The following is a 14,056-nucleotide window of genomic DNA, read 5'->3' on the forward strand; positions in this document are numbered from 1 at the left end:
GGCCTCAAATGAAAGGTATTAGGGAGTAGATTACGAATATGACATTAAAATTTGCGTTCAAGTCTAGGTGGCGCTTTTCCTCCCAAAGATACGTCAACTAGGTTATTTGACTCAAATGAAAGTAGTTTGAGAGTAGAAAACGAATTTGATATCCAATTTTGGAGCCAAGTGTTTTGGGGTACGCCCTGAAGAACCCCCAATACTGAACTTCATTTCCGTTTGGAATAAAGAACGAATTTAATATCTATTTTCAGTGTAAAGTGCCGGTGGCCGCCCCAGCCCCAAAACACCCTCCATGCGATTCATATTTTCCGGCCTTGGCAATATGGGCCTCAAATTAAAGGGATTTGGAAGTGCAGCACGAATTTGATATCCATATTTGAGTCGAAGTGTCGGAGGTGCTATCCCTCCCATAATGAGAACATTACCCTAGGAAGAACATAACCATCAGGAATCGAGAAGGGGCAAATTCTCACACATCAATGAGTGCTTTTCGATTCAAGTTTAAACTCAATGATAAGGAACCTTTTTTATAGCCAAGTACGAACGGCGTCCCGCAGTGCGACACCTCTTTGGGGAAATTCTTTTAAATGATCATGCATGGCATTGTACCTCGCAAATGTCGCCAACATTAAGAGGGGATAAACACAGCTTTGTCTGATGTTCTCGCCAGGATTCGAACGCGTTCAGGACTACAATGACACGAATTCGATATCCGCATTCAGGTCGAAGTGTACCCACCCTTAAAAGATATTAGAGAGTTAAAGAAGGCGCAGCGGAGAGGGCCCGGTTCGTCTTATATATATAAATCAATTTGCATTCGTTTGCTTGTTTGTGTGTTCCTTATAGACTCAGAAACGGCTGAACCGATTTTCTTAAAATTTACACAGATGGTGCATAATGATCCCGTGGTGAAAATAGGGTACAACATTTTTGATATCAGAAAGGGGGGGGGGAGGGGGCGGACCCTCCCCCTTACCCTAATTTTCAGAATCGCCAGATCTCACAAATGGGTGGTGCGATTTAAGCCAAATTTTGTGTGCTCTCTTATAGTAACCTTTAAACAAAAATTTGGTATCTAAATTTCGGGTGGCGTACCTGGGGGGACCGGCCCACCCCCAATACTTACCAAATATATATATATAGACCAATCACGACAATATGGGACTCAAATGAAAGGTATTTAAGATTAGAAAGCGTATCTGATATCTAATTGTCGGACTAAGTGTTTGGGGGACCACGCCAACCCCCAAAACACCCCTAAATCGGACATATTTACCGACCATGCCAATATGCGACTCAAATGAAAGGTATTTGCAAGTAAAATACGAATCTGATATCCAAATATGAAACAAAGTTTTTGGGGATCTACCCCTTTCCCAAAACACCCCCATAATAGGACCTATTTACTTAAATTAAAGGTATTTGGGGGCAGAGCAGGAATTGATACCCACTTTCGGGACCAAGACTGAAGTGGACCTAACATCCAAACTTAAATTCGTAGCCCAATAAAGATCATATGGGATTCAGATAAATGCACTTATATTGTTAAACTGTTAGTCAAACGATATCCTATTGGGTTGCCCAAAAAGTAATTGCGGATTTTTCATATAGTCGGCGTTGACAAATTTTTTCACAGCTTGTGACTCTGTAATTGCATTCTTTCTTCTGTCAGTTATCAGCTGTTACTTTTAGCTTGCTTTAGAAAAAAAGTGTAAAAAAGTATATTTGATTAAAGTTCATTCTAAGTTTTATTAAAAATACATTTACTTTCTTTTAAAAAATCCGCAATTACTTTTTGGGCAAACCAATATTTTCGTAGCATGGTATTTCATTAAAAGCTCTTTAATTGTCGAAAGGAAAATTTTGCTCCATATAAAATAAAAGAAAGCGCAGCGGAGCGGGCCCGGTTCATCTAGTCTTCTATAAACTATACCCTTCTTCACCTGGAAATCTGTCTGACCGTTCATCATGTCACTATCTGATATACGAGCATGTCGGGACGGCAGCCTCTTAAGTAGGCTTAGCTGCTGTAGTGTAAACAATTTACGCTCAGCCTGTTTCCCTAATGTATAGATCGATGGGCTTGATTCCCAGCAATAGCTCCAAGAACCTAGTCACGGTGGTGCACTTGGCACCAGACATAAATCTTAGGGCCACTCGGTTAAACCTATCAATTTCCATTACATGCGTCACATGCTACATCACCGGTCACCAGACCAAACCAAAGCATCAATCTTTATTTTGATCCCCATCTACGATCTACTAGGCTCTGACATCAGTAAAGTACCGCAAATGCCTTCTTAATTCTAGATTCCTAATTGAGATTCAAGTTCAACTTACTATACAAAATCAAACGAAATAAATTAGCTGATCTCGACAGCTCCAGTGTCACACCCTGCAAATAGGGAGGTCTAAACTCTGCTTCTTCGAGTGAACAATACCAACTCCGTCCTCCGAGCGTTCAGTCTACGCTACTCTACCCAGGACGACGTACACCCAAAAGCTCTGCCCAATACCTCGCAAGAATAACTAGGTCATGGCGGAAGTACACACCCCTTTTCACCCAAGTTCCCAACAATCTCTCAAGTTCCCAACAAATGAAATCCTGTCTACCACCATGATCCATAAGAGCGGTGATATAACACCACCTTGAGGCGTCCTCCTCGTGGCAGCTGTACCCACCGACTTGTCCCCTATGCTCGCGATGATCGTCCTATTCAGAAGCATGTTCATTATCCAATTCAGCAATGCAAATTCCCCCATGAACATTCCATTAAGGAACAGGGGCAAACTTCTCACATATCAATGAGTGCTGCCCGATTCAAGTTTAAGCTCAATGATAAGGGGCCTTCTTTATATATAGCCGAGTCCGAACGGAGTGCCGCAGTGCGACACCTCTATGGGGAGAAGTTTCTACATGGCATGTACCTGACTAATATAGCCAGCATAAGGAAGGGATGACCGCCGCTGAATTTTTTTCTCATGTTCTCGCCATGATTCGAACCCCAGCGTTCAGAGTCATATGCGGGCATGCAAGTCTCTGCGCTATGGTGGTCTACCAAATTAAGCAAGCGCTACTCTATTTTCGCCTTCTCAAGGCCGCCTTTGGGGCAGACGAATGGACATTATTGAAGGCTCTCTCATTGTACAAGTAAGCCGCCAAGAAAAAACTTTTTACTCGAGAGAAGTAAAAGAAAGTCAATTAATCTTCCCCTGATGCAAGCATGCTGATATCCGTAATAGTATGACATACCCCCATACAGCTGAAACATTTTATGATGAATTCCATTGGGCCCCGGAAACTTGTAAGGTACATCTGGCAAACTATCGATATTCCCAACATTAGATATTTCGATAATTAATATCGATATTGTCGATACTATAGTTATTTTCCTATTAACTATATTTAAAACGAAAATGAGAAGTAAAACCAGGAGATGAGTTTATCAAAGCATATACCGATTATCATGAGAGAAATCATTGTACAATCGGATGAAAATTGCGCCCTCTATAGGTTAAGAATCGAAATCGGGATATAAAATAACGAAGCTATATTAAGTTACAAGTCGATTCGAACGATACTTGAAATACACAACACAAAAGGACGACGAAAGGGAATGATTGGGTACATTCTGTATCGGATCGCAAATTTTTGTTCAATTTCGTAAATAGTGCAAGTTTTCCTACAGTGTCGGTGGGAAAAATATCAATCGATGTTTAGCCAAAAACTAAAATATCGATAACATCGTGTCGGAATTTAGTCAGCTCTATTTTAGGGCCCAGAGGTATATAGTTCCCAGTGAACGCTCTCATGAGTCACTAGCTCGTTCGTCAATGTATCCATGACGGAATTCAACGCGGACAATACGCCCATACCCTCCTAACACGCTGAATCGCAGCCAGGAAAGTGCGTCTCTAGTGAATGAAAGAGCGTATCGTATGGAGAATCCGTCTATTCTCCATTTGGCCTCTTTAATGTACCTGTATGAGGGGAGTCCATCGACTTCCTCAGTATTGAAATATCCCTCACTCTCGATAATTCCTCAATCAGTTTGACATAATCCTCATGTTCAGACATTATTAATAGTTTCTTTTATACTCTTAACTTGTCCTTATATACATCCCATAGCTCTCTTCTTCCACTTCCACTAGCTGCATTAAAAGCTGTCCTGCTGCATAGCTTATAATTAGTGCTTTTGAATATATTAGGGTGGATTCCTTTAAAGTTTATATTGAGGGGCTGAAGAAGTAAAACTGGGCATAGGTTTATATGGGGTCTATATCAGTTTATAGAACGATCCGGATTATGCTCTGCACGGATGTTGGAAGTCGAATCAGAAAACATTGTGCTAGGTCGGATAAAAATTGCGGCCTCTAGGGGCTCAAGAAGGCAAAAGTAATGTGAAGGCTATTTCCAAATCTCAACCGATATGACCCATTTGCAATCTCCAACGACTTGACTTGGAAGTCGCTGTGCAAAATTTCAAGCGAATATTTTTATTCGTTCGACCGCTATCGTGATTTCCACATATGGAAGGACAGACGAACGGACTTTGCTTGATCAACATCGAATGTCCAGACTATCAAGAATATACATAAAGGGTGATTTTTTTGTTATTATCTTTTTGGCAACACTGGTTTCAACAGCTCACGCACGATTCGTGTTTTGTTTGACTGACAATCATCTTCAGTTTGGTCTACAATTTAACCAAGATGCGTGACCAAAAGCGTGCTCTGTTAAGAAAGTTCATCGCGCGTTTCTTCCATTGAGCTACGAAGTTTGTTTTTGACTCAATGAGCATGTAAATAAGTAGAATTGTCGACTTTGGAGTGAAGATCGGCCGGAAGCATTACAAGAGCTACCAATGCATACACAAAAGTCGCAGTTTGGTGTGGTTTGACGACTGGTGGCATCATTGGCCCGTACATCTTCAAGAATGATGCGAATCGTAAAGTAACCGTGAATAGTAAGCACCATCGTGAAAGATATTCAACTTGTTTTTGCCCAAAATGCTAGAGCTCGACTTGCATGGCATGTGGTTTCAACAAGATGGTGCCACATGCCACACAGCACGCGTAATAATAGACTTATTGAGAGGGGAATTCGGTGAAACTTTTATTTCACGTTCGGGACCGGTCAATTGGCCAATTAGAGCTATGTAAAAGCTCACATCTATACAATTGACGCCTTGGAAAAAAACATTGAAGCATTCATTAGTGAGATACCGACCGAGATGCTGGGAAAAGTATGCCAAAGTTGGACTAAGCGGATGGAGCATTTGAGGCGCAGTCACGGCCAACATTTGCATGAAATAAAGATTTCATAAATTTTTCTGAATTAATTTTTTTTTGAAAAAATTTCCTCTTAAAAAATCACCCTTTACTTACGCAGATCAAGATTTCGAGGTGTTACAAACAGAATGACTAGATTAGTATACCCCCATCCCATGGGGAGAGGTATAAAAATAGTCTATAAAAGAGTTTAATGATTTCCTTCTTCCCCTCATTATCTTGCAGATTTGCAGAGAGCAAAATTTCGAACAACTCATAATTGCCTATCCTGAAGATCCCAACAAATTCATTATCTGTGCCAACAACAAAGGGACCGAATCTACCTGTGGAACTGAATGTTTTGACACTGGTACTACCAAATGCATTGCTTGTCCCCCGGCAAGTGCTAATAATCCTTGCACTGGCAAAGATGCCTTGGATGTGGTATCGGATAATTGTCAAAATTATAACATTTGCATGGGTGGCACCAAAGGAGATAGTGTTACCATAACCTGTCCCGCCCATCAACACTATTGCGAACGTGAGCAGAAATGTACCGCAGCCATAGAAGCCGATTGTTTGCCTATTAACAAATGGTGTGAGAAAAAACCTAATGGCCTTAAATTTGAAGCCACAAAATGCTATGAATACTATGAATGCTGGAATAATAAAATCACCTTGCAAACATGTCCCTACAATCAACATTTCCACAAGGATAAACGCATGTGTGTGGCGGGATCTTGTGCCAATGAAGATGGCACCACCACAGAACGGTTGCCAAAATGTACCATCGACACTGAGGGTAAAAAAATGCCCCATTCCAAGTGTTATAAATATTATGTCTGCTTGAATGGCATTATCTATACCGGCCAATGTGGCGCAGGCTATTATTTCAATGAAGAGTCCAAAACTTGTGTTAAAGATATCTATGATGTATGCAACGATGAGTAGGCAAAGTGCTACACAAATTATTGATTATACAAAATCAAATCAAATAAAGAAATAAATAATAAAATTAAGTAATTGGCAAAAAGAAAAAAAAAAACGAGTAAAAGCGTGCTAAGTTCGGTCGGGCCGAATCTTACATACCCTCCACCATAGATCGCATTTGTCGAGTTCTTCTCTTGGCATCTCTTCTTAGGCAAAAAAGGATATAAGAAAAGATTTGCTCTGCTATTAGAGCGATATCAAGATATCCGGTTTGGATCTTAATTAAATTACATGTTAGAGACCTGTGTAAAATGTCAGCCAATTCGAATAAGATTTGCGCCCTTTGGGGGCTCAAGAAGTAAAATAGAGAGATCGATTTATATGGGAGCTGTATCGGGCTATAGACAGATTCAGATCATAATAAAAACGTATGTTGATGGTCATGAGAGGATCTGTAGTACAAATTTTAGGCAAATCGGATAATAATTGCGAACTATGGAGGCTCAAGAAGTCAAGATCCCAGATCGGTTTATATGACAGCTATATCAGGTTATGAACCGATTTGAACAACACTTGGCACAGTTGTTGAAAGTAAGAATAAAATACTTCATGAAAATTTTTAACCAAATCGGATAGAAATTGCGCCCTCTAGAAGCTCAAGAAGTCAAGTCCCCAGATCTGTTTATATGACAGCTATATCAGGTTATGAACCGATTTGAACAACACTTGGCACAGTTGTTTGATATCATAACAAAACACTTCGTGCAAAAATGCATTCAAATCGGATAAGAATTGCGCACTCTAGAGGCTCAAGAAGTCAAGACCCAAGATCGGTTTATATGACAGCTATATCAGGTTATGAACCGATTTGAACCATACTTGGCACAGTTGTTGGATATCATAACAAAACACTTCGTGCAAAATTTCATTCCAATCGGATAAGAATTGCGCACTCTAGAGGCTCAAGCAGTCAAGACCCAAGATCGGTTTATATGGCAGCTATATCAGGTTATGAACCGATTTGAACCATACTTGGCGCAGTTGTTGGATATCATAACAAAACACGTCGTGCGAAATTTCATTCCAATCGGATAAGAATTGCGCACTCTAGAGGCTCAAGAATCAAGACCCAAGATCGGTTTATATGGCAGCTATATCAGGTTATGAACCGATTTGAACCATACTTGGCGCAGTTGTTGGATATCATAACAAAACACGTCGTGCAAAATTTCATTCCAATCGGATAAGAATTGCGCACTCTAGAGGCTCAAGTAGTCAAGACCCAAGATCGGTTTATATGGCAGCTATATCAGGTTATGAACCGATTTGAACCATACTTAGCGCAGTTGTTGGATATCATAACAAAACACGTCGTGCGAAATTTTATTCCAATCGGATAAGAATTGCGCACTCTAGAGGCTCAAGAAGTCAAGACCCAAGATCGGTTTATATGGCAGCTATATAAGTTTATGGGCCGATTTGAACGATACTTGACACAGTCGTTGGATACCATAACAAAACACATCGTACAAAATTTCATTCCAATCGGATAAGAATTGCGCCCTCTAGAGGCTCAAGAAGTCGAGACCCAAGATCGGTTTATATGGCAGCTATATCAAAACATGGACCGATATGGCCCATTTACAATACCAACCGACCTACACTAATAAGAAGTATTTGTGCAAAATTTCAAGCGGCTAGCTTTACTCCTTCGGAAATTAGCGTGCTTTCGACAGACAGACGGACAGACGGACATGGCTAGATCGACATAAAATGTCGCGACGATCAAGAATATATATACTTTATGGGGTCTCAGACGAATATTTCGAGTAGTTACAAACAGAATGACGATATTAGTATACCCCCCATCTTATGGTGGAGGGTATAAAAAGAATTTTTTAATGATCTTAGAACCTAGGTTTCTCCTTCTCCTGTTACAAGTTATCGTATCGATAATAATATATGCTTATTACTAGAGTGCGGATTTTAATGCAAAATGTATTTTTGATCCAATTCAACTCCAATTTCGTATCTAGGGTAATTTTGACGCAACAAATTAAATTTTTAGGGAATATTAAATATATATAATAATATTAAATAATATATAATATAATATTAAAATGAAAAAAAATTTGCCAAAAATATGCAAAATATAATCTCTCTATATGTATATTGAAGATCTAAGTTTTGTAGTGAATGAATGCTGCACAAAATGACTAAAATGAGAATCATTACTTCTTTGCAGGTACAACTTATAAGCAATTGATGGGGCATAAAATTCGCCACAAAAGTCATTCCATATAAAGTTGTAACAAACCACGAACAAATGTACATATACACAACATATGATGGGGGGGGTGTATTCATGTAGTCCTTCTGTTCGCAATACAACGACCCTACAAGGTATATTTATTCTTAATCCATCTGAAATTCTAAGACGATTTAAATATTTCCGTGTGTCTGTATTTCTGTCCGTCTATAAGTTCTAATCACCTATTTTGCACAGATTTTTACTATGTCCAAACCCAGGACAATTTCCCAAACTAACCAAATCCGAATATATTTGGGTACAACTGACATATACCGTTCTCCGTATGTAAGGACTTGAGCCCATAATAGTCTCATTTATTACCCGATTTCTATGAAATTTTTCGATTTTTGGTCTTAAGCCCATAACAGCCGTCGTATTTAATGCCCGCTTTCGCTGACATTTGGAAAAGGGAGTTTCACTTAGCCCCCCGATATATGAATGTGGTCCGAATGTGGCCCATAAAAGACTATATTTACATAAAGCTCTGTACATAGAAGAGGCATTTATTAGCCGATTTCGCTGAAAGTGAGACAGTGAGAAACACTAGGTTCCTCTATATACATTCCGGATATGGTTCAGATCGGACCATATTTAGAAATAGCTGTCATATACACAAATCTCCCGATTTATGGACTAAAGCCCATTTAAGGCTTATTTGCTTATTGATTTTTCTGAATTTCAAAACAGTAGATATATATTATTTAAATACAGCTGGAATAGAACAATAGGCCTTTTAAACAATATGCCTTTTAAAAGTCGTAACCAAAACTTCTTTAAAACAAGCAAAAAGCGTGCAAAGTTCGACCGGGCCGAAGTTTTTAACCCTTCACCATGGATCGCATTTGTCAAGTTGTTTTCCTGGTATCTTACTTAAGGCAAACAAAGGATAAAAGAAAATAATTGTTAAGCTTTTGTAGCTATATTAAGTTATGGTCCGCCTCGGACCACAATTGAATTGAATGTTGGAGACCATCCCTCCACCATTAAATGGGGGTATACTAATTTCGTCATTCCGTTTGTCACACCTCGAAATATGCCTCTAAGACTCCATAAAGTACATATGTTCTTGATCGTTATGACATTTTTAGTCGAACTAGCCATGTTCGTCAGTCTGTCGAAAACAAGCTAACTTTCGAAGGAATGACACAAGTAAAAGCGTGCTAAGATCGGCCCGGCCGAATCTTGTATACCCTCCACCATGGAACGCATTTGTCGAGTTCTTTTCCCGGCATCTCTTCTTAGGTAAAAAAGGATATAAGAAAAGAGTTCCTCTGCTATTAAAACGATATCAAGACATGGTCCGGTTCGGACCACAATTAAATTATATGTTGGAGACCTGTGTAAAATTTCAGCCAATTCGTATAAGAATTACGCCCATTGGGGCTCACAAAGTAAAATAGAGAGAACGATTTATATGGGATCTGTATCGGGTTATAGACCGATTCAGACCATAATAAACACGTTTGTTGATGGTCATGAGAGGATCCGTCGTACAAAATTTCAGGCATATCGGATAATAATTGCGACCTCTAGGGGTCAAGAAGTCAAGATCCCAGATCGGTTTATATGGCAGCTATATCAGGTTATGAACTGATTTGAACCTTATTTGACACAGTTGTTGAAAGTAAAAATAAAATACGTTATGCAAAATTTCAGCCAAATCGGATAGGAATTGCGCCCTTTGGAAGCTCAAGAAGTCAAATCCACAGATCTGTTTATATGACAGCTATATCAGGTTATGAACCGATTTCAACCAAACTCGGCACAGTTGTTGGATATCATAACGAAATACTTCGCGCAAAAATTCATTCAAATCGGATAAGAATTGCGCACTCTAGAGGCTCAAGAAGTCAAGACCCAAGATCGGTTTATATGGCAGCTATATCAGGTCATAGACCGATTTGAACCATACTTGGCACAGTTGTTGGATATCATAACAAAACACGTCGTGCAAAATTTCATTCTGATCGGATAAGAATTGCGCACGCTAGAGGCTCAAGAAGTCAAGACCCAAGATCGGTTTATATGGCAGCTATATCAGGTTATGGACCGATTTGAACTATACTTGGCACAGTTGTTGGATATCATAGCAAAACACGTCGTGCAAAATTTCATTCCAATCGGATAAGAATTGCGCACTCTAGAGGCTCTAGAAGTCAAGACCCAAGATCGGTTTATATGGCAGTTATATCAAAACATGGACCGATATGGTCCATTTACAATACCAACCGACCTACACTAATTAGAAGTATTTGTGCAAAATTTCAAGCGGCTAGCTTTACTCCTTCGGAAGTTAGCGTGCTTTCGACAGACGGACGGACGGACGGACGGACGGACAGACGGACGGACATGGCTAGATCGACATAAAATGTCGCGACGATCAAGAATATATATACTTTACGGGGTCTCAGACGAATATTTCGAGTAGTTACAAACAGAATGACGAAATTAGTATACCCCCCATCTTATGATGGAGGGTATAACAAGCACTTTTTATTAGTGTACGTCTGTTGGGATTGTAAATGAGCCAAATCGGTCCATGCTTTGATGTAGCTGCCATATAAACCGATCTTGGGTCTTGACTTCTTGAGCTTCTAGAAGGCGCAATTCTTATCCGATTTGTTTTTCTATGACTGGTGTTTTTCTATTTGTAAACGCCATTCAAAGAACTTGACAAATGCGAACCATGGTGGAGATCATATAAGATTCGTCCCGGTGGAACTTGGCACATTTTTATTTGTTTCAAAACTACGATAATTTTTTTTAAATTGCTTAAATCTAGCTGTCGCCGTTCAATGTACACGAAGATACGCTATTTCACTCACAATTTTGCAAAACTTTTTTTTTCAACCTGATTTATTTCGATACGCTCTTTACTGTTTTGTTGGCACTGGGTCTCTCCCCTACCAATTCTAGAAACCCCACTCATTTTTCGTCAACTGTTAATATCCTTTCGGATATGTTCTTTGTGAATAATACTTTTAATATTTCGCTCTATGATAAAATATCTGTCCCTTGTTTCTCAAGACATGATTTGATTTATCTGCCTTACAATAACAATAGAGAAGTTTTTGTACCGCGACTTCAAAAATGTTGACTATTCTGCCTTAGATGAATGGATTCAGGAAGGAAGTCTTTTGAAATGGGACATATGATCTCATATCCATCGATGAGAAATGTTGCTTGTAGATAACATTGGACGTATCTATGATGCAACAGTCCCCATTCGAACTATGATGAAGAAATCGTATGCTAAGCCTTGGTTTAATTCCACTATTAGGAATTTTATTCGTTACAGGGACCTAGCCTACTCGAGGTAGAAACGTTTTAAAACGCCACAACTTCATGAGGAATTCCGTACGGCAAGAAATCAAGATAATGCACTCATTAGTGATGGAAAATTACGATATTATTCATCCAAATATTAATCGGCGTTAGACACGAAAGGCAAGGGGGTTATAAACGATATCGGGATTGGAAAATCCAAGGCGATTTCTAATTACCATGGTGATATAAATGCATTGAATGAAACTTTTGGCTTTCGGAAAGCCCAAATGTTGATTCCAGTTTTGAGTTTAGATGTGTATCGCACGACGAAGTTTTACATTGTCAGTCAAATCAAATGCTATTGGTTTTGATAACATTGACCCAAGATTCATTAGAATATTATTTTCTTACCTTCTACCTTATTTTACTCATATCTTTAATTCCATACTAATCACCTGTGCATATCCGACTAATTGGAAAAGATCAAAGATAATCCCAATCCCTAAATCAAATGATGATTTCCGTCCGATTTCTACATTATGTTACCTCTCGAAAGTTTAAGAGAAGCTTTGCATAAACAAATGTCCGAATATCTACATCGTGAATCTTTGTTGTCCAATAGACATCATAGTTGAAGTTTCGGAATCAATTAGAAGCGAAATTGATGATAGCAATGTTACTTTTCTGGTCCTACTAGGTCATTCAAAGGCTTTCTACTCGGTTGATCATCATAACTTATATATGAAGCTAAGAAGATTTTTCAATTTTGGCGATACTTCTATCAAATTGGTTCAATCATATCTTAGTAATCGGCAACAGTTAGTGAACGTAGGTGATTCAATATCAGAGCCAATTCAAGTGCCTAAGGCAGTTCCACAAGGCTCAATAATTGGTCCGCTCCTTTTTTCGCTCTACGCAAACGATCTTCCTACCCAGCTGGTCCATAGCCAAATACTTTTGTAGGCTGATGACGTTCAGTTATTCCTTAGCGGATCTATTAATAATATAAGTGAATGCGTTGCATGTCTATAAGTGGGCCACAGTAAATGGTTTATTTTCGAACCCCCAGAAATCGAAAGTGATTGTTGATCACAAAAATAAAAGATTTTGTTTGCAAGACCTGGATATCAATATAAATCAACAGAAAATTGATATTGTGTCTAGTGCTAAGAATTTAGGTGTGATTTTTAACAGTTCTTAAATTAGTCAAATCATATAAATGCTATTGCCGGGCAGACATGTGCAAAGCTGCGTGCACTATGGAAAACACACTCTTATACACCAATCGAAATACGAATTCTGTTAGCAAAGACATATCTAATTCCTAGTCTGATCTATGGGTGTGAACTTTATTCAAGCTGCATTTCACTAAGCCAAGGAAAATAAAATATAATATTCAACAGCATTAAATATGTCTTTGGTTTAAGAAGGACTCAACATATTTCTCTCTTGGCTTCTTTCCTTTATGACTGTAGCTTCTACAATCTCTACTATTTTTATACCCTCCACCATAAGATGGGGGGTATACTAATTTCGTCATTCTGATTGTAACTACTCGAAATATTCGTCTGAGACCCCATAAAGTATATATATTCTTGATCGTCGTGAAATTTTATGTCGATCTAGCCATGTCCGTCCGTCTGTCCGTCCGTCCGGCTGTCCGTCCGTCCGTCTGTCTGTCGAAAGCACGCTAACTTCCGAAGGAGTAAAGCTAGCCGCTTGAAATTTTGCACAAATACTTCTTATTAGTGTAGGTCGGTTGGTATTGCAAATGGGCCATATCGGTCCATGTTTTGATATAGCTGCCATATAAACCGATCTTGGGTCTTGACTTCTTGAGCCTCTAGAGTGCGCAATTCTTATCCGATTGGAATGAAATTTTGCACGGCGTGTTTTGTTATTATATCCAACAACTGTGTCAAGTATGGTTCAAATCGGTCCACAACCTTATATAGCTGCCATATAAACCGATCTTGGGTCTTGACTTCTAGAGCCTCTAGAGTGCGCAATTCTTATCCGATTGGGACGAAATTTTGCACGACGTGTTTTGTTATGATATCCAACAACTGTGCCAAGTATGGTTCAAATCGGTTTATAACCTGATATAGCTGTCATATAAACCGATCTTGGGTCTTGACTTCTTGAGCATCTAGAGGGCGCAATTCTTATCCAATTTGAATGAATATTGGCACGTAGTATTTTGTTATGATATCCAACAACTGTGCCAAATATGGTTCAAATCGGTTTATAACCTGATATAGCTGTCATATAAAC

At 39.1% G+C, this 14,056-nt stretch overlaps 2 protein-coding genes across 2 annotated transcripts in view; both read left to right on the plus strand.

Annotated features, from left to right (window-relative positions):
* The window catches only part of LOC106093796 (uncharacterized), a 142,242-nt gene that overhangs the window by 57,598 nt on the left and 70,588 nt on the right, over positions 1–14,056 (plus strand). Inside the window, exon 6 of the mRNA XM_059364926.1 lies at positions 5,521–6,207. Coding sequence (XP_059220909.1) covers positions 5,521–6,207 — 687 coding nt within the window. The remainder of the gene's footprint in view (positions 1–5,520; positions 6,208–14,056) is intronic.
* LOC106093795 (peritrophin-44) lies at positions 5,525–6,263 on the plus strand. Its single transcript, XM_013260949.2, has one exon. It carries the CDS (start codon positions 5,752–5,754, stop codon positions 6,223–6,225), a length of 474 nt encoding a protein of 157 aa, XP_013116403.2. The 5' UTR covers positions 5,525–5,751; the 3' UTR covers positions 6,226–6,263.

Source organism: Stomoxys calcitrans, chromosome 1 (assembly GCF_963082655.1).
Source record: "Stomoxys calcitrans chromosome 1, idStoCalc2.1, whole genome shotgun sequence".
Lineage (NCBI taxonomy): Eukaryota > Metazoa > Arthropoda > Insecta > Diptera > Muscidae > Stomoxys > Stomoxys calcitrans.